This window comes from Pelmatolapia mariae, linkage group LG2, assembly GCF_036321145.2.
Source record: "Pelmatolapia mariae isolate MD_Pm_ZW linkage group LG2, Pm_UMD_F_2, whole genome shotgun sequence".
NCBI classification, from domain to species: Eukaryota; Metazoa; Chordata; class Actinopteri; order Cichliformes; family Cichlidae; genus Pelmatolapia; species Pelmatolapia mariae.
In genome coordinates this window covers 14,352,724-14,373,888 of record NC_086228.1, presented here as the reverse complement: position 1 = coordinate 14,373,888, position 21,165 = coordinate 14,352,724, and the positions used below count along the sequence as shown (strand labels likewise).

General features: G+C 41.8%; 2 protein-coding genes across 2 annotated transcripts in view; both read left to right on the top strand.

The window, feature by feature from the left end:
- The window catches only part of afg2a (AFG2 AAA ATPase homolog A), a 107,807-nt gene extending 102,500 nt beyond the window's left edge, over positions 1 to 5,307 (top strand). The window contains exon 17 of the mRNA XM_063485127.1: positions 4,854 to 5,307. Coding sequence (XP_063341197.1) covers positions 4,854 to 5,033 — 180 coding nt within the window. The 3' untranslated portion in view covers positions 5,034 to 5,307. The remainder of the gene's footprint in view (positions 1 to 4,853) is intronic.
- A 2,099-nt stretch (positions 5,308 to 7,406) lies between these two features.
- Positions 7,407 to 11,481, top strand: spry1 (sprouty homolog 1, antagonist of FGF signaling (Drosophila)). Its single transcript, XM_063493437.1, has 2 exons — positions 7,407 to 7,940; positions 9,483 to 11,481. Exon 2 carries the CDS (start codon positions 9,533 to 9,535, stop codon positions 10,613 to 10,615), a length of 1,083 nt encoding a protein of 360 aa, XP_063349507.1. The 5' UTR covers positions 7,407 to 7,940; positions 9,483 to 9,532; the 3' UTR covers positions 10,616 to 11,481.
- Positions 11,482 to 21,165: the final 9,684 nt, after the last annotated feature.

Genomic DNA, 21,165 nt, shown 5'->3' with positions numbered 1-21,165 from the left:
GGAGGCCAGAGGCGGCTAGCAGCCTTGAGCAAAAGTAAGCCCTGGAAGTGCCCATCCTCATTTGGTAACCCCATTAAGATGGCTTCACTGGCTAAAATCCTCTGGCTTTATCTGTCACAACGCAAGACTGAGTCAAAATTTATTACAATTTCTTTCTGTAGTAATTTTTTCCTATACTCTCTATTTTGAAAAATAAAGATGTTAACTAATAATAAAGAAACATGTATAAAATATGTAAATGAATAACTAATAAATAGGCTTTTCATTTTCTATCAGCCACAAAGCTCTCACAGCTATAAGAAAAATCTGAATCATTAGCGAAGGAGAGTGGGTGGTTTCACATAAGTTGTCTTGCAAATGTACTTACTCCCACTTTTTTCTATTTCTATATGTAAAGTAGAACTGTTGTGCTTTCCCTTATAGTTAGTCATGGATCCTCATATTCAGCATGGCCAACATGAATAATGAAAAATAATTCTACTAGAGACCAAAAATGAAAAAATATAGAGGGAGCTAGAAATGAGCATTATAGACCACCTTTCAGTACTGTGGACAATACAATAGTGTTCATCTTTCTTACATTTTTAAGTGCAATATGTCATTTTTGAACTTTTAGTAAGAAATTATTAAAATCAACAAACTATGTGTTTATTTCTGCTCTTTCAAGAATAATGTTTCCAGTCTGCAGATATGTATCCCCTCTAAGATGATGTTTGTAATAAATTTCTGAGTGTAAGTTTTGAACATTTTTCACGTTCCACATTAAATCAAACTTTTAGTGTTTTTGACCAAGAATCACATTTTGACTTTCTTTCTTTCTTTAAAGAAGTAAATGTTCAATTAAAGATCAAAAGAAGATCTAAATTACTTTTCCTGTCAGCATCAGATGACCGACAGGCCTGTGGAAGTAAATGTGCCTGCCAGCCTCCACAAAGCATGTCATTATGGGAGCCTGACCCTCTCTTTCTCGCTACTCTCATCACTGAATTTGCCATGCAATTTACAGTAGTTCTGAGAAATCATGATAAATTCTCTCGTCTTTTCAGTAAACCTACTATCAGTCCTTGCATACATTGTAGTGTTGAGGAATAAATGTTTGTAGGTTGAAGCATGTGACCTTTGGGTTTTTAAAGAGGTCTTAGAACCACAAGAGGAAACTTGTCATTAGAGGAATATGTGGAAACAAGGATGTGGCAGGAGCTCCAATTGACTATCACTTTTCCAGCGACCCATCTTAAAGCTCTACAGTCAAAGAGGCACAGCTGACATTTTGTTAAGGCGGAATGACTGTTTTAAGGATTCGGGACATTTTCGATGTTGGCGACATGGATACAGATGGGGTTTCAAGCATAGGTTTTCCAGCTTGGTTAAAGTCTAACGTGTCCACCTTCAATTATACTTCTTTTTTTTACATTTTATTTTTATTGTCCATTTTTCCATGTTCTTTCATCCTTAGTCCATTTTGTGCAAATTTAATTTCCTCTTGCTTGTGCATAGCAGCCTAACACTCTTGAACAGATTCATAAAGCTTGGTTTCAAAACGACTTTCACGTAGGTAATGTGTCTGGTACTTTCCTTGACCCTGGTTGGTTGGGCTGGATGTAAGAATACAAATGGACAGCATATTTTGCTCAGATGTTAAACACTCGATCCTATTACCCTACCCTGCAGGCACCTACATAGTAAGTTCATGTGATATCAGATTAGCCTCTTGCAAGAACAGTGAAAGTAATTCTCTGGAAAATTCAGGAAATGTTTACCACCAGAACAGTCATTTTTGATTAATTTGTGCTCCAGGAAATCTGTAGGGAGCTGCTAATGAATGTGACTATAAAGTATAGATTAGTCTATCAACATTATTAATATGTGTGATTTAAAATCTTTTACCCGATGTGACTGTTCTGCAGTGGGCTATGTGAGTATTTGATATTTAACTGGTCATTTTTATTGCATTATTGCTCTGTTTTTGTTACATTTAATACATTCTGACTGTCTTTGGCAGTACAAATGAATCTAACTGAAAGTAGCTTACTTTGATAATAAAGTTTCAATTTAATTCTGACTAGAGTCAAGCCACTGATCAAGCCTTGCTGCTGAAAGCGAGCAAATCTTTAAAAATAACCGTTGTTCATTTTTGTATTCATGATCAGTTTTTGGCAAACTCAGAGGGAGCCAATAAAGAATGAGGAAAAAGAGCCACTTGCAGCTCAAGAGTTGCTGGTTCCTGTCCTGAATTGCCAGATCTGAAAAACAGGCCGACTTTGGCGAATGTCCTGAGTTGATTCTTCTTCAATTGCCAATAATTCATGTATGAATACATGAATATAGATGGATACTGTCTACTATGATTTTCATTACAGTACACTTTTCTGCTGCCTTTAACCTGAACCCAGCAGGCAGATGAAGGACCTTACTGTACAAATTGTTACTTTACACAGTTTTTGCTTCGTCATCAAACCTCTTTGACTCAGACTTTTTGGGTCATTTTGAGTCAGCAAGTTTTACCACGTCTTCAAACTGAGAGGTCCTTGATGATTACTTTTTTTTTTCTCGCTTGCTTTGCCTTTATGACTGGCGACACGCCACCACCATGAAGACATCACCAGAGAGCAGCCACTGCAATGCATCAGCTTAGTCCTTTCCATATATTTAAGTGATTGCTGACATTATTTATGAAGGGAATGAAAAATAAAGTCTGCATTGCAATAACATTAAAAAAGAGAGATCTATAATTTATTTGGCCTGCCACAAGTCAGCACTCTTTGCCACCAACCCCCCTACGCACATCTCATTTCTGTGCATTTGCAGATTTCGCCTCCCTCCTCTTTTCCCTCTCAGTAGCACAGGGGGCCCATCTTTAGGGGGTGGTAGGTTGCTTTTTGGGGGTGTTTAGGGGTATCAAGGTAGTCCTGGAGGGGAGTCGGCGCAGGACTTTTGGCTCCGGTCTGGAAATGCCTTCACGTTTACAAACAAACTGGCTCTTTCGCTCACCCTGTTTGCCTTTGTGGCTTTAATTTTTTTTCAAGGCCTGTACAGGCAAACACACAGCAGGAAACACTGGCTTGTTGATCGCCTTCACAGAACAGCTCATAAACCCAGCCAGTATGAATGTAAGGGGCCTGTGTGTGCGCGCACACGCGTGCATGTATCGGTTGTGTACTTCAGAGGAGCGATATTTCCTCCTCCCCCTTCTTCTTCTTTTTTTTTCCTAATCAATAACCTAAGGAGTGTTATGGAAGTAAACAAGCAAATAATTATTAAGCATTGAATCATGCGATTGAGGAAGAGGAAAGCTAACATGTCCTTAAAGTCAAGTTTCACTGTAAATAAAGAAATTACAGTTTGATTGTCCAGCCATGTTTGTCTGTTCCTGTTTATGGATGTTGCTTGGAAACAATACTAAATCACATTGTTCAACATGTGGCATCTTCTCACACTCTCTCTTTTGCCCTCTTCCCTGCTCGCTCGCTCAGCCGCTGTGCGTTTGTAAACATGCAACTGGGATACATGGCCTCATTGTTTTGCATCATTATTACTGACAGGCCTAAACGACTTGAATGATGGGAAGCCCTCATACAAAATTAACCCAGCCCCGTGTGTTTACCCTGCCTAAATCATGTTGCTCATTGGGTTGAAACAGAATGAGGGGGGAAATGGGCCTCACATCCTGACATCTGCAAAGCACCTGTCCTGAGCCATGCATGCTAGCAGGGCCAGAGCACATTCAGACAGCTATCTCCCCTCATTTTACTCTCTGGCCTTGCAAAACGCCATGACTGTCATTTTGAAAAATGTGTTTCAAAATGTGTTTTCTGCTAAATATTGAAGCCTACCTTACTAGGATGATGTCCTAAATACATCATGATGATATCAGCTGATTTAATGTATCCTTATCCGTACATGTAAGTGCATTTTCTCTGTCAGTCGATGCCTTTATCCATTTTTGAGTAATGCACATTGCTTAAAAAAAAAAAAAAAGAAAATCAACTTGCATACCACCCAGCATGCATCATACTGTAATTGTAGGGGGGTGGCCAGTCTCTTCCCTGGACACATGCCTTGTTTTACCATTCATTGTTAGACAGCTCTCCAGGATCACATGACTACCTGTCCCACTAACCTCCCACCAGACGTTATCAGTGGTTGTACAGCAATAGTTTCCTGCGAGGCTTTTCTAGTTGGAGGGAGTTGTGTAAGCCACACTGGCTGAGAACAAAGCTATGCTTCTACAAAGGGAGGAGGCTGGCACTGCTGGGAAAGGTGCCTGGCCTTCATCAGCCATCGCCACCAATTCGGAAGTGAGTCACTCCTCTGGCGTGTGCAGAATCTCTCTCAAAGGTCACCTGCGCTGACTGCAGCACTCCTCCATGCCATTGCATAATTCCATCAGTACTGTAGCAACAAGGCTGCAGGAGAATGCCTGTATTTATATTTTAGACATGGCAGATCAGAAAAGTTGGACAGGCACTGAGAAGGAAAACTACAACAGGGAACTGCAGTGAAGCACATTTTATGAAATTAACTCACCATGGTTCATTGTTGTTTTGCAAATTAAGTAACTCTAAACTTGAAACAAAAAACAGTGTTCATTTTGTTTTGGTTCATACTCTTCTTAAACACTCTCTCAGATTCTTCTTTTATATGACATAAAAGATATGAGGTATGATTTTCTTACTAAATTACTGCTCTGTTACTGAAGCACATCAACCTACATGACTAGTCTATCATGACATCGATCAGCATCTAAATGTGCTCCCTCATATGATTCAGTAGTGCTCAGTGGATGGAGTGCTTTGCCTGACTGCTGACTGTAACTGTGTCTGTTTCCTGACTGTGTCTGTTTCCTGTCCCAGATAACTGCAGTATGTAGAGAGGCTGCCCTCCTGGCCCTGCAAGAGGACATCAAAGCTCGGCACATCGAAGCCAGACACTTTGAAAGTGCCCTGAACACTGTGAAGCCCCGAATCCCTCACTCTGTCATCCAGTCGTATATCAGCTATCAGCAGCAACACAGTGGCCTGTGTTTCTTCTGATCACACCGTTGTGGAAAAAGTCAAAATTAGGATTTTCTTCTTTATTTCTATTATTTTAGAGTTATATGTTTTAACTGTACCAGTCTGCTTCATTACACAGTGTTAAATGTTTTCAAACCTCAATGTTAGGCCAAAGAATCTCATCAGTTTTATAATGGTGACTTTAAAATAAGACTGTAGATTGCAGCATTGACACTATTGCTTTATTTTTTGACTTTGAAGGATATGGTGTGCTGTCATGTTTGATCAAATAAAAATGATAATGTATTCATACTGTCATCGATCCACTTATTGCCTTTGGTTGCCTTATTTTAATCCCATATAACAGTGGTCAGCCAGTGTGGTAGTTTGCACTGTTAAAGACGTCCAGCCCTGAATTTACAGCAGTATCAGCGTACTGACAAAACCCGTAAACTAACGCGTCCCAAATCACGTTAAAGCAGTGCAGTCTTATAGATCTGATTGGATTTAAATACCTCCTATGCTCTGGTTTGTTGTAGCTTAGCATTCACCTATAAATCTGTCTGTCCTACATGTTCCCAGTGCCACTTTGTGTAATTTATGAGTTGTGGTTCTTCTGGATTTTGAATAACTCCTTCAGTCAAATCGCAGGTTTTTCTGCATTTTCAGGACATGTTGGGTAAAGCTGCAATAAAATCTAAGTTGGTAAAAACGTTATCTAACTGATTATACAGTTGGTGAGCAGTGTGAGCCCTCTAATCAGAATATTCCATATGCACATGGACATCTATGGAATTAAATAGCAGCATTAGACAAGGACCCCTGATGGTTCCTAAACCCCGAGTTTGGTGAACCGCTGCTCCGCATCCACGGGGAGAAAAAACAGCCGGGGCTGGTATATTCATCACATCTACCCATGGAAAATCAACTAATTGCTGTAATCGTGAGATTTCCGTCCGCGCTTCCGACCACTGAGAGCAGGGATCCAGGCGGCCATCTGTCGGTCTACCAGGGTTTTCTTTATCATCAAGAAGCTACATTTTTACATCGGGCCTGAAAAAAACAACCTCTAAGTCATTACTGCACCGCGGAGTCACTTTTACACTCCGCAGGTCTTTTTGTTCTATTCTTTTTTAAAACATTTGCTGACCCGAAATGGCACTGGGGGTCATTCATCTATTGATTTTTCCATTTGAATAGGATAAATTGACTTTGTATTGAACTTCCTTTTCTCATGGATCCGGATGTAGCGCATCCGCGACACCAATCAAACCAGACAGTCAGGAACAGAGAAGAGGGGGGTGGCAGGAGTGAGGAGGGGAGCCTTTCCCCCCTGGCTGCAGGGCAGCTTTTTTCTTAAGGTGGTCTGAAGCTACAGCGCACACTGCCCTGCAAATCCCCACCCCACCGCTGCCCAAACAGAAATCAACACAGAACTCCTCCGATAGTGATTTCATATCAGAGAATCGTACAAACTGAACATTCATTGCCACACGTTGTATTTCCTCTGATGACACGAGTTAGTGCGTAATGGGAACATTCCACAGAGGACAGAGGACATCCTGTTGATGCTTCCTCTGTGAGTTGTCTGTACAATGACACAGCTGTGTGGGCAGAAACTGGTTGGGCTCGAGTTTGTATTTAATTCACAGAGACTAATGAGTTAGATGTGTATGGATGCCAATTTCACAGCAGTAAACAGGTAGCTACAGAGCACAGACACGATGAAACTGCAGTTTAGGAGCTATTTTTACTCAATATATGATTCTTTCTTATTTCTATAACAAACTTTTCTCTAGTCGTATGAGGTTTCTTGACATGTGCAAGATTTAACCTAATTTAACCATATTTATTAAACTTATATTTCTCATCCAAACCCTATAATAATTAACTTTGATGTTGTTGTCGTTAATCATAATCATATTTTCCTCTAAATCCTATAAAAATATTTTTTTTTGTGCCCAGTACAAATATATCAAATGCCCCTTTTGAAACAATATGCGGTTTATTTTTCAGCTTATAAGGACCATCGTGGTATTTGGGTACACATTTTTGAAACATGGGCAAAAAATAAATAAATAAATCAGAAATTCTGAATCTACGTAAAGTGGTTTTCTTTCCTGTTTTTGATGCGTGTGTATGGTCTTTGTACCAATAGTGACAACTCAGCAATGTTATAAATAAATACGGCGTTTAATACGTCACTATTAGTCACATCACCCTCATTCACACCATTAATCATAACCCACAAGAACGGAAAGTAGTATTTTTTTTTCTTCCCCTAGCCCCCTCGTTGAGTCAACGTTTGCGTTTTTAAAAAGCCGTTCCACCTTAACCAGTGCACACATCTCTATCGCCCGGCCTTCCACATCTGCCCAATGAATCAGGAGCGGATGCGATGTATCCTTTTTCAGCGGAGTGGCTGGCCAATGGGAGTTGGATTGTCGAGCAAACACTAAGCCCTGAGCCCCCATTCATCAGTGCTGAACAGGCCCGCAGAGCAGAAGAGAGCGCACCGCTGTCTGCAACATAACGACGCTTTTGCACGAGAGCGCAGATTTCCCGCAACAATAACCTACAGCCAGAACTCAAATACAATTCTCAGCAGATACGCGAGGAGGAGAAACTTTTGGATATAAGCTCGCGCGTGTTTATTTATTTATTTTTTTCCCTCTCAGCCTTCTTCATCAGAGCTCCGCCGTGGATTTACTTTATCTTGGGACAGATGCACGCGTAACACACGCTGAACTTTTCAGTACGACTTAACCGAAAAAAATAAAATAAAAAGGGAATAACGCAAAGGGATACATTCGCACTTGGATTAACAGACTGAATGTTATGCATTAGACCTCATAATCTACAGCTGGACATTGCCCCTTCCGTTTGGATGGAGTTTTGGTAGATTATTCGGTTGATGGATTCGACGCTATGGATGCTTGCATATAGGTATGCATCTTCTTAGTGATTTTACGCTTATTTTGCGCATTTTGCTTTGGTTTTAGGGCATTTGTTGCCCGATAGTAGGGCACGTAGCTACCTAGAAAGCGCCGCTGCAGCAATAAAGTCCAAATGTTTTGCTGTGCGCAAAGACTTTTCGTCTTATTTTCCATGTGTTCGCCATGAAATAAAAAATCCGCTGTGGGTTGAACTGATCGCGACTACTGGTGAAGTTGATGGATTTCCACGCCAGTGTTGTTCCGAGGCTGTGCTGTAACAAACACCCCTCCCCCATGGCGGTTGTTTTCATTCATAAGTTTTGCCCGTCTATTCGGACGCGTCCTGTAATGTCTCTTGATCTCCGGCTCTGTGGTTTTTATAAGATCCTGTTTTTATTACTGCAAACAATGCCTTCTCATGTGAGCGCGTTCTGTGCATATGATCCTATTTAAAGTGCGCCATTTGACGCATAGACTATTAAATGTATAGAAAAATATTTTTTAATATAGTTGAAACGTGAGATTGTTTATGTGCAAAGCCGCAAAATCGATCTTTCTGCTTTGATTGTAGTAGTTTTTATTTATTTTTTAATCGTCAATAGTTTTAAGGAGCCCTTCACGGGACACCTAGGCTTTATGTTTTTGTAAACTGTAAGTTTCGGCCTCCTGCAGGTCGGCTGTGCTTAATAACATCCCCAAAGACTCAAGTTCAAATTCCTAATCGTATTCCTATAAATACAAATACGATATATATATATATATATATATATATATATATATATATATATAATTTGTTCATATTAACTTCAAAAATTGGGGGCTTCTCGGCACTGAAATAAGGTGTTAATCTGACGACTTTCGAGCGTTTTTTAACTGCCGTCTATATTTTGTCGGAACTTGATCTGACCTTAGTTTTCTAGCTCTACTTTTGTCCCCGTTTCCCTGAAATCCTTTTTGATGTAGTAATAGAATACTAAGTGAGGCAGCTCATTTAGTTCCCTTGGATCGTGTCCTCGTTTCATCGCCGCGGTGCATTTAAATGTTAACTAGTCATACAAATGTAAATGAGCAGGGGAAGTATTTGTAGGGCCTGCTGAAGTTTAGATGTGTGCCTGTTGGGGAGGAAGGTACAAAAAGTCTTGTTAATAGTCAACTTTTTCCCGGGTTGCCTCACTTAACGGGATCAAAAGTGACATATTGTCATGTTGACAGGGTGAAAACAGTTGGTCTGGATTAACTATAAAGACACATGCAAATATTAAACTAGCCTGCACAGATTACTTATTTGTCATTAATTTATAATCACTGTTCAGCATCTTATGTTATAGCTGTGCAATAACTGCTATGGTATGGGTCAAGAATGATTGTAATGATATATTAGTTTTAGATTTTTATTAGTATTATTTCTGAATCCAAAAACACTTGGGATTGTGTTAACCCCTCTTCCATCAGGACTGTGTTTCCTAGAACAAGGATTTTTTTTTTTTTGCTTGACTGTTTCTGATCATATCTCCTGCCTCTTCCTTGTCTCTTCCCCCCCTCCCTCTGGCAGGTTTTCCGATGCATGTCCACGGTGAATGTCGGAAGTGGTGATTCCCCCAGATGGAGCTCCAAAGTCAACATGGCCCTGGCGGTTCATTAGTGGTGATCCAGCAGCCTTCCCTAGAGAGTCGGCAGAGGTCGGATTACGAGCGGGAGTTCCAGCATGCCGGCATTTTCTCTCTGGAACAAATCAAGGCCATCCGCTCTAGCAACGAGTACACCGAGGGACCCTCAGTGGTTCGTAGGCCCCCTGCACCCCGGATGGTCTCCAGACCCCATGAAAAGCAGGAGAGGACTCACGAGGTCATCCTCATCAATGTGAACAACAATTATGAGCACCGGCCATCAGGTCACCACCATCATGCTGGGGGCAGTGTGTTGGTTGGGGGACAGCAGTATGGTGGGCCTCGGGCACCAGGGCTCAGCCGCTCTACTAGCACAGGAAGCGCCGCCAGCTCAGGGAGCAACAGCAGTGCCTCCTCTGAGCAGGGACTCTTGGCACGCTCACCCCCCACCAGACCTGGCATTAGCTTACAGCATCACCACCGAGCGGATCGGCCTGTTCGGACTCAGCCGAAGCCCAAGGCCCTTTTACAGCCCCAGCAGGGACCTCAATTTTACCAGCCTCCACTAGAGGCTCCACTCAAGCCCCAGGGCAAAGGGAAATCAGACTTTTCTGGCTCTGGCAACGAGGTGGTGGCTGCTGCTGGGCACCAGTTCATCTGCGAGCGCTGTGGGAAGTGCAAGTGCACCGACTGCACAGCACCCAGGAGCCTGCCTTCATGTCTGGCGTGTAACGGCCAGTGCCTCTGCTCTGCTGAGAGTGCACTGGAGCACGGCACGTGTATGTGCCTTGTTAAGGGCATCTTCTACCACTGCTCCAATGACGATGAGGGGGATTCATGTGCTGACCACCCCTGTTCACTGTCACGTTCCCACTGCTGCTCTCGCTTCCTGTGCATGGGATTAATGTCGGTACTCTTCCCCTGTCTGCTATGCTACCCACCTGTCAAGGGGTGTCTGAAGGCATGCCAGGGTTGCTATGACCGGGTTAAGAGACCTGGCTGTCGCTGCAAGAACTCCAACACTGTGTATTGTAAACTGGAGAGCTGGGCCCCACAGACCCAGGAAAAGCCTTCCTGATCGCTTCCCAAGGTCTCAGTGATTGCCCGTGCACAGGAGACTCTAGAAACGGATCTTATGATGACAATGATAATGATAGTCACAAATTAATGTTTATCAGACATTCTGAGCACCTCCCATCCACCTCCCCTCCTCGCTGCAGAACCCTAAGGAGCTAAGCAAAGGAGTAACGAAAACCACTCGATTATTTTTAGTTTTATTTTCTCTGGATCAGGACCATGTTTTTACAGACCAGTGTTTGCCTTAACTGTTTCTATGTCTATCCTCAGCTCCTCATTAACACTATTTTTTTATATATATGAAAAAGTTTTTCTTCCGTTTTAGGTAGGCACTTTCCTCCGGGTCTGTGTGCCCGGTGGGATCTGCCTCTCACCAAATCTGTGAAGGACGATCTACTATAGGGCAATTATGTAGCTGTTACCTGGTATTCATAGCAAGCAGGTATGTTTGAGTTTATTGGTTGCTACCACACTAAAACCGTGGTTTCTATGCTCATTTTGCATTAACGAAAGCACATCCATCTCATAGTATTCTCCACTTGGATATGTTTCTCTCCTTCCACCCATCTGAACTCTTCATACACATTCTGTGGCATATTCTCCGATGTTTTTTGTTTTCCTTTTATCTTGTGTAAATTGTATGTTCAAAAATCCATAAGAGGAATTCTGGCTATTTTTTAAAAGAAAAAAAAATGTCTGTTAAACATTTTTTTTGTTAAAAAAATATTTATTATGTGAAGCTCTATTATTTTATGATATTTATTGCAAGAGACAGTCTTAAATTTACTCATGTCTGAATATAACAAAATATCAAATACTTACTGAAAAATTAAAGGGTGGCACAAAAGAAAACTATGTTAACTTTAACGCAGAAAATATATTAATTAATGAAAAAATAGCACTGTCTGGTGTCTTGATTGCCCTGCTGAGCAGTAACTAAATCTGATGGATGGCCGCTGGCTGATTTTTAAGGGAATGTGGGTCTGTTTCTGAAGTTGGGAGTTCAGTGGTGAACAGCAAATCACTGTTCCATGTGTGTATGCATGTGTGTGTGTGTGTTCACGCTGGGTGTGGAATTCCTGTTTTTTTTTTTAAGCTACAAGTAGAAACAGCTTGTAGCTCAAAATGTGACTGTTTACATTCTTGGAGGGCTTCTTTGCTGCGATTCTCCTCGGTAACCTTGAAAGCTAAACAATACAGGTCATTGACATGATTAGCCCCGAAGCTGCTAGCATCAACAGAGTCTCCACGTTTTCAGAGTGAGTTATGCTCACAGGAAGTAGCTCTCCCTCTAAACCCCCCTCTCGTCTCACCCGCCAACAAGTCACCACAAAACTATGTACTGTAGTTTATTCCCTGGGCTTTAACGCAGCCAGATCGGGATGTTCCCAAACTCCCAAATGGTCTCCGCGCTGTAAACCCAAGAGTGTGTGCCATCAGATATGAGAGCGGTCATTACGAGTAGCCGGGGCCACCTGTTCAAAGATAATAAACCGGGGCTATCAATGCTGGGCTTTTATGGCATGGTTCCTGCACTAAAGGCAATGACAGGGGCCAATCCAGCCCCCTCTGTGACCCGCAGTCCCCCATTTGGCCAGCTCTTTTTGTCAGTGAATTTATCACGTGGGAAGTCCACTGAACCCCTCCACCCCCACCACTGACACCCACGCACTTCTCCACCTCCGGGCCCCCAAGGGATGAGATCATCACTTTGAGAGTTGGTTGGTCAGCCACAAATACCAGCAGCTGGGGAAACACAAAAGGTGAACAGGAAATTCTCTTGGACAAAGGAAAAAATACACAGCAGTTTAAATTTGGAGAGCTGCAGCGCTGGCGACAAAACAACACAACCGTGTCTATTATCAGCTACAAGTGTGCGCAGTGGCCTTGGTTGCTGTTTGCAGCAGGCCTCGGATCTTTGGATTATTTAAAACGTCTTCAGCTAAAGTAAACTAGAAACCACTGTTAAAGCTCTGGCACTTTTAAGGAATAATTATTTAAGCGCTTTAAAGACAAGGAAAGTAATAGTAAACTCACTAGCATACAGTCTTATTTTAATCATAAGTTTACATGAAAAAACAAAACACAAAACATCCCTCCAAGTTGGTGGTGAGTACTCACCGGGCTTTTCTTGGTGGAATGTACCTTTTGTTGCTCTGAGTAGTTAGGATTAGCGATTTGTCAATTTCCTGTTACCTTTCACAGCTGCAATTTGAGCCCTGTTTGCTCCTGGCCCTTAGATGATAGCATACAATAGGAGGCCTCTTTTTTTCCAGGTTTCATTATCGTTCCTCACTATGGATGAGGGGGATGGAAAAGATCTACACTGTATTCAGAAGGCGGTGAACAGGAAGACAGTGTTTACTTGATATTTTCCAGCCTAAGCCAAATAAGGCAACAGATCCTACTCCCACCATTTTCAGAACTTGGCTCTGTTAAGTCCGCAACACGTCTCTTAAATCTCTGATCTAATCAGCTGAGGTGTCTAAAATAACATTCAAGGCCCATGAATGGCTTCTTTCACTTTTCAGTCATCCTGCCACGTGAACTGCTCCGTAACTGCGTCACATTTTACTCATCACACGACTAGCACTCCATCGAGAAAAAAAAAGACATGAATTCTGAGTCAGTATTAAGTAATTCAATGGCAAAAATGGTAACAACCACCACCCCTCCTCCTCCTCCCCTTCTTTGCACTTGTTTTAGAGTAAATTTAGCTGCTCCACACACCCACGTAATGCTATTTGGAGTTGTCAGGCTTGGCGGGTCCCAAGCTGCAGCTTTGGGTTTTTTTGGGGGCCATACAAGTGCAAACATGCATGACTACCAAGTGAGTCACGATGGAAGCTCCAACCCACACATCCTACTGGGACAGTCCTTTTCTTAGCCGGGGCACTGCTGCCGGCATGGTCACAGTGGAGCAGGATATACTCTATAAACAGTCATCCTCCTCCACAGCATTCATCACCAAAAGGCTTGCTTCAGCTTTCCTCTGCCTGCTCATCTGGTTTTCATTATTTCCCCTCATGGCATATAAATAGAAATTAGCAATCAAGGGAAATATGGGGGTGGTGGATGTTGGAGGGGAAGGCAGGTTTTTTGGACTTCAGCATAACAACCAAAGTTTATGGAAGTTATCTCCTCAGATATTTGGTTTTCGTTGATCTCAGAGTCCTGGATCGACATGTGAGAGGGTTGAAGTGTTTAGAAACTGCTCCAACATCCACACTCAGCCGCCGCAGGATTAAAATGACAAAAGAATGATATTAGGTATCCATAAAACTTTTCAGTGCAGGTCCCGATAAAGTCAGAATTACTAGAGTTTACTGTATCCAAACACGGGGAAAATACAGTATATTGTTGCAGTCAGATGAAAACCTTTCCAAAATATAAACATTTTAGTAAGCAGCAATGTTTTTGCTTTGACTGCCATGCAGTGCTGACGTGATAAAAAAAAAAAGATTTGGAAGAAGTAATTCCTCACACAAAAACTTGTGGTTCTTTAATTTAACCTAAAATTCCCCAAGCTGAAGATGTGAACCTTTCAGCCAACAGATAGATATTAAAAAGCCAGAAAAAGAGACTTCTACTTAAAAAAATAACTGCAGTTACCCTCCTTGACCTCTATGATGGTGCCAAGCAAATGTAGTATATGTCCAGAAAGATTAGACAATATGATATTTTCTCATTTACCCCTTTGTTGCGCTTTGTCATTTATTTTCCAAATGACACATCCACCTGGGAGATTTGAAATTCACAAAGCAACGAGAGTAAATAGACTTTTGTTTGATTGTGGCTATTACTTTAAAAATACACGTTAACATTTTAAAATGGGACCACTTTGTCCAAACAAATAGTCCCCTAAACAGTTTCCTGTTTTGAGCAGCACACTTAAATGTTAATTCCCTGTTTCAAATTAAATCATAAGTCACAGTGACAACTGTATTAAATTCTGGGAAAGTTAAACCAAAATAATCCAATTAGCAAGAAAGACTTTTGTATTGTGTGGCACTAAGGAAAACTGCATTTAGATGCTGTTTCCTGTTGGTCAGATGACCAGTGCAGCACCTATTTAGCGGGCTCTTCCCTCATTGGGAGCTATAAAGGGCCTGTAGGTACAACCCAGTGTTTTATCAGGTGTTGGACTATTGAAGACGGACATGTTTCATTGGGGTTTGAGCCCTTTTAAGCATTTGCTTCTGGGTATACACACACCCACAGGAACTTAATGTAACCCCCACCCCACCCCTTTAACTTAATACGTGTCCGTGCAGCATCACAAGCCATCTGATGCCTCATTCTTAACTGAGCCTCCTTCCTGTCTCTTGTCTTTGTCTACTACTTTATGGACAAAGACCAGCTGGAGACAGTGATGTCTATCATGAAGGAGGAGGCTGATGTATCAATACAGCATAATGCGCTTGGCAATCTTTCGGTGAGCTCCTTTTGAAATTAATGGTTGGCATAATTTTTGCTACAGACTTGCTCTTGATCAATGGTTCCTATTGACTCATCAGTATTCAAAGTGTTTGCAAAGTTAGCGCAAAAGCCTTTGCCAGTTCTCACAGGCCCCAATAGACTCACTTGTGATTTTGTATTCCGCTCACTAATTAAATCAGCAGGGTGTTTGTCTCGCTGTTGCTCTTATTGGAGACTGTTGTTAGAAACAGCAGTTGTCAACAGTCATTAGATCTGATCCCCAAATGTGCTCACAGCGATTCAAGAGATAATCAAAAGACTGTAGTTTATAGCCAGGGATATGTGAAAATGACAGCAACAGACAAGAATGATGAAGATCAGAACCTGCCTTACATAAAAATCACCTCCACAAATAAAAGATCACACCCTTGTTTCTCTTTTTACAGCCCCAGGGGACAATCTTGTGTGTTTGTTGCATTCCAGGCCCCCTACAAGCACGTTTGTTCTGTTTTTCCCCTTTGATAGCTCAAAAGAAGGCCAACAAAAAGCATCACACATGAACATCAAGTACATAGTTTGAAAGATAAATAGATTTGTGTGTATTTTTCTGCAAGGAAGAAGAGGAAGCTTGCTCTTTCTTTATCCCCCCCCCTTCCCTCCCCCCTTCTTTCTCTCCCTTTTTTTCAAGATTAGACTGCATCCAGACAGATGGTTCCCGTCTGCTGGCTTTTTTCAATTCACTTCCTCTCGTCACAGACAGCCTCTCTTCTCCCCTCTGTTCTCTCTCTCCCGCTCCCCCCCCCACCCCCCTTCAACGGCTCCTCTGTTATGTGGCTGGAAATAATCTTTTATTGCCCAGTTGTTCGGAAGTGACCTTCTGCCCTTGATTAGATAGGGCCAAGTCCTATCACACGATTGTATTTGAGCTGGCGGGACAACCCCCACACCCCACACACACACCATTCATCCCCTCCCACAGCCCCATCCTTTCCCCAACCCCCCATGCCTCTCTTACTGCCAGGACCTTGGTGATCCTGTATGAGGGCACAACAATGGTGGGCTTTAGTCCCGTCCGGCTCTACTCGGCTGGGGGGCAATAGGGTGGGGGTCATGAGGGACTTTCATTTTTTTTTCATCAGTCAACCAGTCACCGAGTGGAAGTTGCAGCCCCCTCGTCCCTCCCCCCTAAAGCTTCCATTCCATCAGCAATACGATGGTTAACCTCCCAGTTGCCGGATGTTCACCCTTTGACCCTTAAAAAGCCTCTTCCTCCTTCCTTTCCCAATGACCCCCCCTCCCACCCTTATGAACCACTCCAGAGATAGGCTTTAATCTCCTACACTATCAGTGGACCTTTGAGGCTGCTGTGTGGTCGACCAACAGGTGGGCTTGCTGAGATGTTTTGATCTTTGTGGAACTTGGGATCAGGCAGGTTTTGATCCCGTTTCTTAGAAATATCCAGTTCTAGTCTGAAGGAGATGAAAATCTACTAAAGCAAGCAGTAATCAGTGGTTTACACTCTGACACAGCAAATAAAAGTGAATGTTAAAACACAGGGATTAACAGACAGCCTCTTCCTCCTGGGACTGTCCAGCTCCCCCTACGCTCAAGTTCAAGAAGGATAGGTAATGAGCAAAGACTGTTCTCTCATATTTGCTTTACATCTGCTACAACATCCACTAATAGTATATTATAAATATTTGATGCAGACACATCATTTTGATGTTTGAAACGATTGTTTGAGCAGGTCTTAGGGAAATTTAGGAAATAAACAGGTGCTGATGGGTTTACACTCATAGAGCTCGGAGTGGTTTACAGTAAGTTATATTTTGTCAGGCTGTTTCCTTTGCTTTAATTTTTTTTTTTGTTATTTCAGTGACATTATTTAAAAGTGTGGAAACCTTATCAAACACTACAAATCCCTCCCACCCCTCAACCCCCTGAGTACAATTTAGGTAGTTTCCCAATATGAGACACAACATGTACCCACAACGCTGGCTCTTTTTCCACTGTGGTTGTGCTCTTCAATTGTTTAACCTCACAAACTAGTTTAATTAGTTTCAACACAAGCCTAAACCACTTGGTTATTATATTTTTTAAAGGAACAAATCTGAGAAAAAAATCAACTTGTGTTTTTTTTGTAAACTCCTTTTCTAATTTTAGTGGCAGTTTTATAGTCATGCTACAACTTCAGGTAAAAAGCAGCCCTTTTCTCTCTCTCTCTGCTGGCTTGTTTGTTTCTTGTGCTCTTGAGCTGTAAACCCATAACAAAAACCTCGGTGTCCAGTTTCATTTTGTGAACCAAAGTCAGGCTGTGAATAGAAGAAGAATAGACAGGAAGACAACTCTGATTACCTCCATAAAGGAGCTGACCTCACGTTCCTCTCTCTTCTACCCTGTCCTCCCTGTCTCTTGCAAAAAATACTTTACAACTGAACCATTTATCTCAAAGCTGAAATTCTAAGGTGTGCAATATGTGCAGAAAACTTGATATTGAACTAAAATGACTCAAATCCCTCCCCTTGTTTTTATGAACAGCATATTCAAACCCTTAAAAAGTGATATGTGACAGACAGTAGTGCTTCATCTAACCTTTCTGGAGGTGCAATCACAGCAGAACAGATTCCCACACCACTGTTTAAATCAATAGTTGCTTGTCAAAATAGATGATAGAAGATTTGCATTAAGTTCCTTTGAAATACTTCAAATAATTGCATTACTGACTGTTTACAGTCAGCCTATTACAGTGATCGAATCAAGCCCAATGGAAAGATTGAGGGCATCTGTTTGGCAGGGGTCCTGCACTCCTCCCTCGTCTGCCTCCAGGGTCTCCAAACCCCAAATCCAGAGTGGGGGTTGGGGGTCTTAACAGGAAGCTGACGAACCCTCCCCTCCTTGAAGGGGTGGGGGAAAAGGGCCTCTAGATCAAAGAGGAATCACACAGAAATGGCTTATCTGTTGTTGATTTTAAGCTTAGGATAAAGCACTGGGTTCTAGAAATGTGTCAAGGATTTACAGAGTTGGACCACTGAAGCTCCCACTTTCATCAAGGCAATTTCTTTTTCCAGATCTCTGTGAATGTGGGGGGTGTTCATGCAGAGTGGTGAGGGTTGCTTTCAAGCAACAAATAAGTGCAGGTGAGAAAAAAAAAGGTCAACAAACATGGCAAAAGCACAAAGTTTCCACACTGATAACCACAATTTTGATTTATCTGATTCTATCTTACAGGTTTGCATCCTTGCATGTATTAAAAAACCAGTAGACTTCAATAATTTCAACTCCCATTCTGTCCAGTCTTTAACATTTCAATTTCAAACCCAGCAAGAGGTGTGATTCTATCTCCATGTGTTTCAATGGCACTATTATGCCAAAGGGGAAATTGGACCTGCAGGCCAGCCACTTTCTCTGCTGTAGATCTTATTAAGTATGTCTCTCCATAATACAACCCAGCTTGACTCTCCGAGACCACACCCCTTCAGAGAAGCAGACCTGTCAGTCACAATCCTTGCAAGACTCTGAAATGGTTAACTATTGCATGATTGGCACCTAGCAGAACATATACAGGCTCTGTGGGAATATACAGAAATGCTGTTGTACCACCAGGAGAAATTCTTTTCCACCTCACTGCCCAGCCAGATTGTTGTATGTGCAAGTGTTAAGTTGCGGAGGGGCGAAGTTGGCTATTTTCTACACAAAGCAGTTTCAGTGTAGCAAAGCAAGACGGGATGTTGACCATTATATATTCAGAACCACAGTATGCAGATATGCAGTACTGCACACCATCCTGTGGAACAGATAAAACGCCTCAGTGGTTTCCAAACTCTCTTATTGGACCCAAATTTCCAAAGTAATTTTCCTTGCAACTCAAAATTGTTGTTGTAGACTACTGTGCAGGCCGGTCTGGTCTTTCCAGGTTTTAGGGGAGTAAATCAGCAGCAGATAATATGTTTCAGTTGGCTGTCCTGGCAGCGCAGGGCCTCGGGAAAGTTTGGCCCGATAAAAAAAGGCAATTTTAACATTTCATACTAAACTTTTCTTTCCAGGGTATTTTAGGACTCATGCTAATTTCCCTATTTGCCATATGTCATGTTGTGGCCTGCACTATCAGCTAGAAAAGCACAGCATATTTTTGGAAGACTGTTATGCAGATGTGTTGTGGTATCTTGGTATCTTTCTTTTATCATAGCTGTATGAAAACTGATTTCTGGTTTCTAACATTTACAGTTCATGGATCAAAAACAAAACAGACAAAGACACCTAGCAAAACCATTCTCACAGGTAATAACATTGCTTTTTTCTGACCAAGACAGACTTTAGCCACATTTGGCACTACTTGATAAGCTATCAAATCGCAGGATTCACCTACAAACTGTAATGATATGGAAGCAGATGGCTGAAAATGTAACCAAAGCCAAGTGCCAGAAATTGAATTTCCTTGAATGGACCTAGCTACTAACCGTGAGTTTTGGACTCCTCATTATGAAGCCTCAACATCAAGCATCATATTTATTTTCTGGGGCCATAAGTGAAGAAGCAAGTTATTAGCTAACATTAGCAAAGTTGGATGGTAAGCTGCAAGTGTGCATGTACAATGCACAGAGCAAGGCATCAGCTAGTTAGTGCTAAGTGTAAGACTACTAAAGTACTAGAATTTCATTCACCAAAGGAAGTTGCATCCATGTTAAAATGCTCAGTGTAGCAGTGGAAAAAACATGTTTACATCCTGTTACCAGAAATTGTTTTGGTTTCTATAGATATCATCAGTTGTACTGAGGCTTTAAGCTATCCTTATTAGGGACCAGGCCACTTTGTGTGCTACAAAAGTTGCTAGCTACCTTCCAGGCATCACCTCTGAGGCTTATTAATGCCACTGAACTGGACTTATTAACAATATTTTTGGTGTAGCAGTTTTAATACACAAGTCTGACAAATTTTATGGATTGTTGTATGATCGACTGTCCAAGAAGACTGTGCATCAGCAGCTAATTACACAGGTAGCCGCTTCTGTGTGATGCACTCATACATTCTAAAGATGACCTTGAAATATTGTCACTGCTGACTCCAAAAAACGTAAAAATTGTACTCAACAAACCAGTGATTGATGTCACAAGGACTGAGTTCCACAAATGTCTTTAAAATCCTGGATTTATAATAATCCTAAGCCCTATTTATACTTTTTGTTCCCTTGGGAATCAGTGAAAAGCTGATGGAAAGCTTGTTCCGCAGGGGCCTATAGTGTTCTTTCTTCTTCATCTGCATCTGTTCCAGGGTCCTGCTCAGGAGATGGCCAGCTGTGGAGGCTGTGTGAGAAGTTGAAAGGAAACTTCAGCTGCCCTGCGAATCTCACACCATCACTCAGGATGAATCAAAAGAAGAACACTTTGGTCAAATAAAGGGAAAGCGAGAGAGGAAGAGAGTGAACGAAAAAGTGAAACCAGCTGTCTGGAAGTGCCCCATCATTACGACAGCACAATGCTCACAACCACGTTCAAGTTTAGGCACAATCAAACGCTCAATTAGCTTTTACAGGAATATCAGAGATGCTCAGCCAAGGTTGATTTTTGAGGAGAGTCAGGGGCCCGAGTCAAACAGCTTGCTTGTATTTGTGTCTTTAAAAAATATATATAGGTATATGAGGTGTAGCTAGTGTAGACAACAAAGGCTCCCTCTAATTCTTTCCCTTCCCGAGGGGGTCGAGAAAATACTGCGCCCACATCAAGCCTCCAGACGTACCCCCACCGTGCTATACAGGTGCAACTTTAAACGAGCTCACACTAAAGGAAGGCTGGACGCCTGCAGTTAAAAAAAAGAAATGCTTCTATGTCTCCTCTTTATGTTTTTTCCCCTCACTTTTCTCTTTATGGGATCACTTTTATGTCAAGGAAATATTTTTGTTGCATCTGATGCCAGGTTAATATGAGTCTGACATATGCATTCCCGGACAGTAGTTAATTTGAGTTGACATGCAACAGATATTAAGGAATGCAAAAGTCAGATTCATATTAACCTGGCATCAGATGCAATAAAATGCTTTCCATAACCTTAAGACAAAGGATAAATATTATAAAGTACTCTGAAAATAACTCTGAAATGATAGCTGACAATAAAAAAATGCTGGTTTGCAGTTATTTT